The sequence below is a fragment of the Rhinolophus hipposideros genome (genome assembly GCF_964194185.1).
Source record: "Rhinolophus hipposideros genome assembly, chromosome: 24".
NCBI lineage: Eukaryota > Metazoa > Chordata > Mammalia > Chiroptera > Rhinolophidae > Rhinolophus > Rhinolophus hipposideros.
The window spans coordinates 1,018,168-1,029,470 of NC_138070.1; the positions used below are offsets into that span (position 1 = coordinate 1,018,168).

At 45.9% G+C, this 11,303-nt stretch overlaps 1 protein-coding gene across 2 annotated transcripts in view; it reads left to right on the plus strand.

Annotated features, from left to right (window-relative positions):
• The window catches only part of STX2 (syntaxin 2), a 30,516-nt gene extending 24,566 nt beyond the window's left edge, over nucleotides 1–5,950 (plus strand). The window contains exons 10-11 of one of the 2 annotated variants that reach the window (XM_081036535.1): nucleotides 536–661; nucleotides 3,714–5,950. In XM_081036535.1, coding sequence (XP_080892661.1) covers nucleotides 536–616 — 81 coding nt within the window. In that variant the 3' untranslated portion in view covers nucleotides 617–661; nucleotides 3,714–5,950. The remainder of the gene's footprint in view (nucleotides 1–535; nucleotides 662–3,713) is intronic. The other variant, XM_081036536.1, reaches the window with a different exon arrangement.
• The last annotated feature ends 5,353 nt before the right edge of the window (nucleotides 5,951–11,303 follow it).

Sequence of the window (11,303 nt, forward strand, 5' to 3'; positions counted from 1 at the left end):
TTCTCAGGTGCTTGGCTGCTGGCTGGCCCCTCTCCTGGTGTCGTGTTTTTATTGCCAGGGCAGCTGTGTGTGGCTTGAGAGCCAGGTGGCATTCCTGGAGTGACTTATAGGCGATGGCAGGAGGAGTGAGGGCGTTCACTGCCGACAACAAACAAAGAAACAAAGGAGCGGAGGGGCTTTATTAAGAGATGACCACCTTCTTACTTGACCAGGCTGTTACAAAGCTCTACAGACATGAAAAAGGTGTATGTCTCAGTCCATCCGAAATTTATCAAAATAATGTGACCACGCAGCTCTCACACTGATGAAATCGGATATTCTATGAGTTCCATAACACTTCATCTCCAAATAGTCTGATCTTAAAATAAAAATCACTTTTTGAGAACTAAAAATTGTCAGACAGAACTAATCAGATGTCCTGTAACTTAGACTTTAAAATGAATTCTGAAGAATCGTTTATTTTCAATGAATGATGTCTCCCAATGTAGTGATATGAAATTAACCATGATATGATCCGCTTGCTTTTCTTTGACAGAAAAAGTGGATAATTGTTGCTGTGTCGGTGTTTCTGGTTGCTGTAATTGCTCTAATTATTGGTTTATCAGTTGGCAAATGACGACGCGGATAACGTCAGTGTGTGTGCCTGTCTGCCGGCGCGGCAGTAAGTAACTAATCAACTGATCTACTTATTAACACTCTCAATTAGCTAATAGTAGTGCTGCCCAATTCTAATATGCCTGAAAGTAGCAAAGCTTGCTGGGAGTGGTGCAGGCGTTGGCACGGAGCAGTGAGTTGCCCTGCTCGCGGGTTCTGGTCTCCAGCCGGATATGCGCTGAGAACACCCAGGCTGGGTGGTCTTCGTTTTTAAACCAAGGACTTGTTCCCATCAGCTGAAAAGCTTCTAGGTTCACCCAGTACTGGCATGTGAGTATGGCACTCAGCACCGAGCTGGCCTCTGCTTCTCCATCTAGGAAGCCCGTGTCTCTCCTGCTGGCGGCTCTTCATTAAGTGTACTAACCAGAGCACTGAAGATTAACTTGCAGTTAAAAACGAACATTTAATATTTCAATTTATCTCTTAAATTTTAACTTTTAGAAGAATTGCAACAACTGAAGGTTGCTTTGTGAAATATATATTTACTCATCGTTTTATAGTGGAATTAGAAGGAATGGAACTAAAGCGATGAAAAAGTCAGTGAAATTAAACTTTCTCCTGACTTCATTGTTTAAAAATATTCCCTTATTAAAATGAAAACTATTGAGTTAGCATGCCTGTTAATTTTAAACAATTCTGAATATAAAAGGTATTCAATTATTAAACTATCTTTATTTTTGTTCACTATTTGAGTATCACTGTTCTCCAAACCTCCGTAGATTTTGTGTTTTTCCTCTGGCTTTCTTATGCATTTGGAGTCATCCTTCTTATATTAACCCTTTAGTTAGAATGTTCTGGTAAATTTGGACATACCAATTATTTTTCCTAAAATGTTTGTTTGGCCTAATCATTGTGATTAAAACTGTGAAACGTCCCGGGATGTCGCGACTGTGACGAGTCGTCCTTGATGAATTCAATCTTTTATTATGAAGGTGACTTGTGCCTTGACAGACACTTGGCACTTTATGGGGAAAAAAGATACGGTGGAAAGGACCACTTGTGTGGTCGAGGTTCACTGCTGCTTTTCAGTCTAGAAGAGGTACTTCTTAATCTGAGCACCTGTGACACTCAGCGCTCTCAATTAATCGATGAGCAGCTAATGTTCTAACATTCATAAAGCCACAAAATTGCTCTTGAAATTGTTTCAGTAACAAGCCCTGGGATGTTGAGTTTGGTATCGGTCCATTCTTTGGAAGGCAGAAGGAACTCGCAGCACTCCACTTGTATTGGCAGGAAATTTATGCATCTTTCCTAGTGCTTTCTTATTAGTCTTGCCGAAAAGAACAGTATATGTGAGTTTTCTTTACTAATAGAATTGTATTTTAAAGACATTTTCATAATTCTTTCTAAAATATGAAGGTTCTTAACTTTTCTTAGTGGCCATAACATGGTTAGTTGAATGTGGTTACACTAAAGATAAAATCAATCTTTAGCTTGGCCTCAGTGAGATGAGCTGCTTTTTCACGGGTGCTGTTGTTGGTAGTTAATGCAGGCTCCTCTCAGGTGCCTGTCAAGAGAGCAGTGGGCTCTTTCTGGGCCCCAGGCCTGGCTGCTTAAATACGATGCACAAAACAATCCTCATTAATGAAAAAACACAGCGGAGGCACACCAACAATTATTTGTACAAATGCCGTGGTTCGTGTCTTTAATTTTACTTTTGAAAATTTATTCTTTTAGCAAATAGTTCAGCAGAGCCTTCCTATAGGCCGGGCTGCACCCAGGCTCTTTGGGAGGCGACCCCATGACCTTCAGCATGGCTAGGACACCCGGCTTCCTGTGGGCAGTCAGGGTGAGGAAGCTCCTTGCCCATGACTTCTGTATTGTAGGTGGGAGAGCCGGGAGCTGAATGGAAACAGGAGTGACTCCCAGGGTGCTCTAGCAGGGGGCCAGAGCCGTTAGCAGGAGTTTGGGCAAGATGGTTGTTAAGTGTACAGCATTTAGGGTGCACGGAAGCCAGATATGGGGGAGGCACACACGTGCCAAGTACCCTGACGTTGGCACACTCCATGGGGCACTGAGCGTCGGAGCACTCGTCCGTGTAGCTTTCTGGGAGCAGCTGAAGGGCGGGGGTGGGTGGGAAGGAAGTAGGACAGGCCAGTGGGAAAGCTGTCCTAGGAAGGTGCTGGGAAGCGTGTGAAGAGGCCACTGGCAAGGTTGGGACACATGTAACCCTGACAAGTCACGTGGAACTTGAGAGAGAGGTGACACCCAAAGGCAGGGCTCCTTGGGTCCAAGTAAGTGACTGGCAAGTTTGCTGAGGGGCCTGGCCATGCTGTCTTCCTAACCCCCAGTTAATCGAGCTCTTGGCATGTCACGTTAATTCACAGCCGTCCAGTTTCCGCTGCTCTGATGTCTTAGATGGAAGTGTGGCAGACTTTGGTGACTAATTTAAAATGATGAGTCTCTGCTTTTTACAAAGAGAACTGAAGTCTGACAGCGTGGCGTACCTTTCATTGTGTGACACCCTTCCCTCCTCCCACAGATGAGCTTCCTGGACGACACGAGGTTCTTAAGCCAAAGGTTGTTTAGTTTTCAGTGGTGCGAGGATGCTTGTTAATTAGGTAAAATGCTTGTCGCCCTGCTCTGGGCCATGGGCATGACGGAAGCTAGCCCATGGCTTGATGCCTTCTGACACACGTACGTCATAGCCCAGTGTAAAACAATGTGTAGATAAGAGCAAATGAGAAATAAACTCATTTAAAGTTTTAAAACGATACACGTTGCCTCTGAGAAATAGCAGTTTGGAATTTTATTGTGACCCAGAGACGGTGTTCGTGCGGAGACCACCTGGTACCAGCCGGACTTGTCTTTTCCCCCCAGGAGCATCTCAGCGTTGTCTTAGTAACGTTTTCGTTTAATGTACACGTGTCTGTGACTCTGTTTTGCCTTCAGAACTTCCCCTCCCCATCCCTCCCTTTTTTGTGACCGCTGGGGTTCTAGCTTGCTAGCGGACTTGTATTTTAAACTCACACTCCAGGAGAATTTTGTTGGAAAAGCACACTGGTGACTTCTTCCCTTTGACAGCTTGCAGTTAATTAGAGTTTTTCTTTATCTTGCAGAAAATGATGTTCGTTATTATTTGTGTGATTATTTTGCTTGTGGTCCTTGGAATTATCTTGGCAACAACACTGTCATAGCAACCGTAGCCCACGCCCCTGGGAGTGAGACCACATCTGCAGCAGGTCAGCACCCACGAGGGAATCCTCAACGTGTGACATGTGGCACAGAGTGCTGGCTTTTTCGTAGTGAATTCAAGGAGAAAACACAACAGAATGTATTGTTCAGTGAAAAAGCCATAAGCAAAATGGATGTGATGAGTTAACCCAAACATCCTTGGACTCTAAATAACACGTCTCAAAGCTTTAACAATGTGAAACTTGTTTCAATGGCCTTAAAATAAGGAATTTTTGAAAATTTCAATTTTTATATTTCAGTGTTAAAAATATCTATATGTAAAGTTTAATTAGGAATATTTTATGTTACAAAACTATTAGATTTCAGGTCTAGACTTTCTTCCCTGCCCTTTTCCCAGCTAACAAGCTAATTAAGAGACATTTTTGTACTATGTTTAAGTCGTGTTTATTGTTTGCAAAAATAATTTTTATTATCACAGAGCTGTTTTGTAAGATATCTATATTAATTTTAAATGTTTATAAATTAATTGTTTAATATATTAACATCTTAATTTACTGCATTTTTATATATTCAATACCGCCTTTTCAAAGAAATAGGGAGCTTCATGGTATTAGAGCCATCTTGGCACAGTTGTTTACAGAGTTTGCCATTGGCGTGGAAAACGTTAGTTGCAAAGCACCCCAAAAAGCCTTTAAAGTGCCTTCTGTTAGTATGGGTTTATAAGGTTTAAACGCACTTGCTGCCTCCAAAAAAATCTCAAGTTATTCTATGCAGCTCGATTTCTAGCTGTTCCTTTGCCCAGATAATAAATTAGTCACGGCGCTGTAAAGACCATGGTCTCTTCTTTGTTCATCACATAAGGTTTGTGTTTCCCTGTTTACTTTAATAAAGTCTGAATTGAAGATGGTGATAACCGAGATTTCAGATGGTAGTAAACCAAGATTTACTACTTTCTAAACTCAAGGAAATTATTCCCAGACATTAAGTAATTCTTTTAAATTTAAATTGTTGTACAGATCCCTTCAGTGTTCCTGTTAAGCACCTACTATTCTGCTGAACTTTAAAAGTTAATCCCAATGTTTATAGGAATCTATGATAATTAAACATTTTTATCGCTCATTAATGTTTTTTATTACAATAATGTGCTTTAGACTTGTAAAATGCATGAAATCTTGCTAGTGAATGGACATCTATAAGGTAACAACTAATCAAAACTTTAAACGAATGTGAAGGATACCCAAAATATAGTTAACTGTTGTTATTGTGTATGTGGTTGTAGAAGCATGTGACTGCGTTGTAACACGGTTGGGTTTGAAAACTCATGTAGATGTGCTTGATTCCAAACAAGTGTGCATTACAGCAGACAGTTTGGAAGCTGTGTTCCTCATTTAATACGATTATGAATTCCAGTCACTCATAATTCACACATTTAACCGCGGAGCTCCAAGTCTGTGTTTGTGTGTCTTACTTGCTGATCACTGTGCACTCAGTTCCTCTAGGAGATTGTAAAACCTCTCAGTGTCTGTCAGCGGCACATGCTCACGGATTCGTGCTTACGTTGAAGATGTAACTTGTCCTGCAGGATATCTAATTACTTAGAGATCATGCTTGTACCTTGTCCCTTTTCCACACCCACTTGTCTGAGTAATTATGTCACCTGGAGAGGAGCTTTGTGCTGATGGCCTGTCTCCATTGTCCCACTTTCTCTTCAAGTTCGGTCTGTTAATCCTCACCTTTCATGATAATTATTGTATTTCTTCAAGTCATTTTTTCTAGATTTGAAATACTTAGTGAATTTGTGTTTTTATAGGTGAAGTTATGGAAATACTTTTGGATTTCTATTTGGATACTTAAATCATTCCTTAGATAACACATTTATATTTCTAAGTCTCGTACTTATTTGAAATCAGATTTTTAAAAATATTTTACAGGTCCATTTGTTACCTTTTGTTATTTCTACAAATACTTCATGTTTACATTATAAAAAACTCCCCAAGAACCCAAAGAAAAAGTTAACTTTCTGCCTTGTCATTTCTGGAAAGGTATTTGGGGAGGTATTTTATTGCATATCCACTAATAAATTGTTCTACTAAGAAAATTACTTGTGGTCATTATTATGTATAATAATATAATGGAAGTTGATAATTTAAGTATTTTTGATAAATTTTTTGATTGTTTTATTATTATTGAAAGCTTCTGTTGTCCATGTCTCAAGTGTGAGCATTGCACAGACGTAAGGAACCCACCTGAATTCTTGCTGTTTACCACAAATGCGAATTCAAGGAATTTGGGCTGTATCTGTCACTGGCTCATGTCCATTTGACAGATTCTCATTAACACTTGCTAATGGGGAGAGCCCCACCCCATGCTCTTATTTTTTCACTGTGCTTTTCTTAACCTTCTTTCAGAGTTGTCCTTATTAAGTGGAATTTCCTTAATCCATAACCCTCTTACTGCATTTTAAGCATGTTGGAAACTGATGTTCAAAAACCAGAATTAAAAAAAAGAAAATTAAGGTAGTCAAGAGGGTTAGTTCATGGAGATAGAGCCCTGTACATTACTTTGACTTCCCTGTTCTTAGATTTCTTCCACAATGAACTTCCTTTCCAGTTGCAATCTTGAAACATTCAATTATTTAGTTCCTTTGTTTATACTTTTTAAAGAAAACAAAGTTTGTCACCTAAATGTATGTTGTTCCTTCCCCAGCTCAGAGCTTCCAGGGTGACGTGTGAACCGGCTGGCACTGGGCGAGCGCGGGCAGATGGAAGGAAGAGGCAGGTTAACAGGCAGGGGACCTTCCATCCAGGGCTTGTCGCCGCCCGCCCGCCCGCCTGCCAGGATCTTACTGTTTTCGGAGAGGCCTCCGCGGGCTCAGTCAGGCCATGTCCTTGAAAACAGCTCCCACGGGGACACTGAAAGCCCGGGAGGGTGAGGAGCCAGCTTCCGGGTCACCCTCCCTGTGACCTCCTCCCGCACAACATTACGTCCTTGCCCGAGTTTGAAGGTGGTTGAAGGGGAGGCGGAGTCCAGGCGGGAATGTGAGTGGCCGGAGGCTGGAAGGCCGGTGGGGTCCCTGTGGGTCAGGACCGGGCCTGTGGTTCCCGGGGGCCGGGGCCGGGCCTCACGGTTCCCAGGAGTCGGTGCCAGGCCTCACGGTGCCTGAGCCCATGAGTTGATGGGACTAGAGGGGCAGACCTGGGCCAGCCCGGCCGTTTCCTGTCCGCTGAGGCCACACTTGTCACCAGTCCAGACAGGTGTCCGGGAGCCCAGAGCAACCCTAAACCAGAGAGGACGGTGAAGGCCTGGGCTCGGGACGTGCCGCAGAGTGGGGGGTTGGCAGGTCACCAGGTCACCAGGCCGGGCCTGCTGCTCTGTGACCTCGGGCTCTGTCAGCGGGAAGTGCTCACTGATTGGTGCTTACCTTGCGGATATAACTTGTCCTGAATGATATTTAACTACCTAGAGGTGATGCTTGTGTTAATGTACCTTTCGTACATCTACCAGGGGATGCAGCCGTCAGCCGCCCAGGCCCAGCCCCAGCCCTGCAGGGCTTATGGTCTAGAGGAGACGGGCACCAAACAACATCCTCAAGTAAGACGGACGCTGTGCCACGTGTGATAGGGTTTTGGAGAAAAATAAGTCTCAGGCGGATAAGCATTTGTACATCGGGTGGTCAGGGAAGGTCTGACTGCAGGCGGTGACGTCTGAGTGCTGACACGACACAGGTGACAATGTGACCCATTTGGGTTTCTGGGGGAAGAGTCCAGGCTGGGGAAGCAGCGTGAGGTACGAGGACGCTGGTGGCAGGAAGTGGCAAGAAACGTGTGTTAGGACGGGGTGCACGGGCAACCTGGCCACTCAGTGTCTTGTGGGCTTAGATTTTCATGCTGACAAAATGGGAGCCGTGGCAGATGGTGGACAGGTAATCTGTGACTTTTAAGTCTTAGGGGCATCGCCCTGCCTCCTGTGTGGAGAGAGGTCTAAAGGAGGCTGAGGGTAGAAAGAGGAAGACGAGTGAGGAGCTGATTGCCTTGTATAGAATTCAGCAGAAATGTCTTTCAGATCCATGTGCTGTCTTATAGAAAACCCATGTCTAATACAAGCTGTGGTGGAGATCCGTGGATAAATAAAAAGCTTGCGCGGGCCCCAGGCACCGGGAGCGTTGTGGCTCAAGGGCAGCTTGCTTGGGCTTCTGTCTGCGTTTGGGAGGCCAGTGCCCACTGCAGATGGCGGAGTGCGGCCACAGCTGCCTTATTGAAGGGATGTGACTCATGCTTCGTGCACTCCCACTTGCCGCCTGTCAGAACTCTGCCTCGGCAATCGGATTGGGAAGCAGAGCTGTGAGCAGGATATTTTGGGCAGCATCTCAGCAGAGGTGACACCAACCATGCAGACATCCTCGACGCCTGGGAAGTGTCCCCTGCAGAATCTGACTTGACCGCACAAGTTCCCCCACTGGCCCTGGGACAGTGACAGCACGGCAGCCGCCTGAGCCATTTGGCCTGGGCGCAGTCAGTGAAGACGTGAGGGGTCACCAGCCTGCCTCTTGTCCCTCCCACGGAGCTGGGACTGCTTCCTCCACCTCAAAGGAGAATGTGCCTCCCCCTGGTTCCCATTTCATGATGTGGGATAGTCCGGCCATGGGTGGGAGCAGGAAGGAAACGGAGAGGAAGAGAGCCAGTTTCAGCACAGTCTGGGGGTGAAATGGGTGCAGAGCAAACTACAAAAGAGGCCGGGAGGCAATCTGTCTGATTTGAATGTTGAACAAGAGGTGCTAGAAGAGTGTTTTTGTGGGGGGTGGCTGGTGTGGGGAGTTACGGAGTGACAGGTCCCAAAGGACGAAGGGACTCGGGAGGCGAGGAAAGGCGTTCAAAGAAATCGCTTCAACTTCTCTGTAGCTGTAAAACTATTCCAAAGTAAAAAGTACATTAAAAAATGTCGGTATGGGTTATGGACTAGGTACCCTGAAAGCTTTTCTGAGAAGCACAACTAAAGATTGGCATTCGTGAGTGTGTGGTATTTTGTGTGGCTCCCTGTGCAGCCTGGTTCTATGGGGCCCTGGCTTTCACATGGGTTGCACTAAGGTCTTTTAATTCTCCGAACTTGCAGAACAATTATTGTGTCTCTTTTTCTTTACAAGCCTTACCGCATTCTACTTTACATTTGGATTTTGGAAGAAAGTATGAGCAACTCCTGGCTGAATTAGTATATAACCCAAACCACTGGTGACACAGGCAGGGTCCCTGGGGCTTACATCTCGGTCTGCTTTTTGGGCATGTTCCTTCATATTTTTACCTCTTGGAATACCTGGGAGTCCCCGAAAAGGAGCCTGAACCTCTGGGCAGAGTCACGTAATAATTTACGCATCTCTGAGCTACAAAGGAGATTGATAGCCACTGACCTTAAGCAAAGTTCTCCCGGAGCTTCCACGAGACAGGCTGCGTATGTGTTAAGAAGGGCCCCATGCAGTGCCCTCGGGTCCCTCAGCTGGCTGAAAGGCTCCTTCTTTAAAAATCCTGCTTGCCTGCTCGTTTGACATATTTTTGATTAAGGTTAGTGCATCTGTAGGAGAGAAAGAGAGAGAGAGAGAAAGAGAAGGGAGACGTAAGAAAAACAGCCAAATGCAGTGTGTGAATCCTGATTTGAATAAAATCAACTGTAGACATTGTTTTGGGGTAATCAGAAACACTTACATATGGGCGAGGTAAGGAACTAGTGTTCATTTTGTCGAATGTGATAATGGTGTGAGATTATGTTAAGAACAAGTCTGTGTCAGTTGAAGCAAAAAGCACTTAGACACCCCTCTGTCGTCACCTCTTGTAAGAACTGAGGGCTTGTGAACCGATACCTGGGTGGTGCTGTGCCCTACAGGGTGTCAGAGGGAGGGGGCTCTTTGAGGCCCCCTCTTTGAGGTAGGCTATAAGGTAGCCCACCTCTTGCTGTCTTATCATTTCTCTCCCGCTGTGTCCTTAAACATAGGGACTCACACGTGGTCTTCCTCAGCCGGGGAATCCCTGCCTTTGGCACATTGTGGACGTCACATGACATAGCAGTGTCAGGCAGGCAGAGAGGCCGTGGAAGTCAGGGAAAGCGTTCTCTCAGCAGCTTGGAACAGCACCTTTCCCTGCGGGCATTTCCTGTCACACCTGGCCCCGGGACGTGCAGAGCTGGCGTAGAAGGCAGAGACGGGAGCTGAGGCTGATGCGGCCTGGGTTTACTGTGTCTGGCCCATGTGCCCTTTTTTTTCTTTTTTTTTTTTTTAACAGGACTTTATTGGGGAACAGTGTGTCCTTCCAGGACTTTTTCCAAGTCAAGTTGTTGTCCTTTCAGTCTTAGTTGTGGAGGGCGCAGCTCAGCTCCAGGTCCAGTTGCCGTTACTAGTTGCAGGGGGCACAGCCCACCATCCCTTGCGGGAGTCGAGGAATTGAACTGGCAACCTGTGGTTGAGAGCCCACTGGCCCATGTGGGAATCGAATCAGCAGCCTTCGGAGTCAGGAGCACGGAGCTCCAACCGCCTGAGCCACCGGCCCCTCATGCCCTCTTTGAGTGGTTTGGAGCCTACTGTTGTCATGGAAATGAGTATGTGGCCTGAGAATGAAGCACCAGTCATTTGGAACAAGACTTTCCTGTATGACTTTTAAACTACCTTTGGCTGAAGCAAATTGTTAAAACCCGTGTCGTAAATAAACATGGTGAAGAGCAGAGTGTTGGGGTGGAATATCTTCCAGGCTGGCACTAGCTGAAGCTGTCTTGGGCCTCATGGTGGGTCAGGGACAATAGCAGAATGGACAGTTCAGCCGTACGATGGAATTTGGCTGCACTTTATGAGCCGCCGTGTGTGTTTGTTGTGCCAGACACTGGATTTTCGTAAACTTAGTACATGTCTGTTGGAAAAATAAAATAATCAAGGCTTGCATGCAGGCGTCACCAGGTCAGGTGCCTGCTGGTGTCACGGAGACCTACGTAAGTGAGCTGGGGCAGGTGGGCGAAGCAGAGACGGCCTTCGCTCTTAGAGGGAATTGTTATTCCCTTTTTTTGTTTTTTTCCAAATAATGGCTCTTTAGGACTGTTTGCTTCACAATTTTGAAAGACATTCAAGTGTAAGAAATGTTTTATTCCTACTGAATGGTCAGGAAAACAGCCGGCCAAATGACAGTTGCACGGACCCCAGTGGTGGAGAGGCAGCAGGGAGCCGCGTCGATCGTGGGGGCAGCAGAGCACAGCCCGGTCCAAGGAAAGAGCTGCTGCTCAGCTCAGCTGCCTGCTGCCAGCCGGGGTGTCGGCCACAGCTCCCAGCCCCTCCAGGTTTCAGGAGCTGCACCCCTGGGTCTCAGCGTGAGCCTCCCTTGCATTTCAGTGTTGCCACTGACTTAATAAAAACCCCCTCCCTTATGTGGGGACGCGTCCAGAGAACTTAGGGATCTGTCCCTAAGAGGTGGTGGGGGGCGCTGCCGCGGCCATGCAGGCGAGGACGCAGAGAAACGAGGCCACATGCATTGCTGGTGGTGACGTAA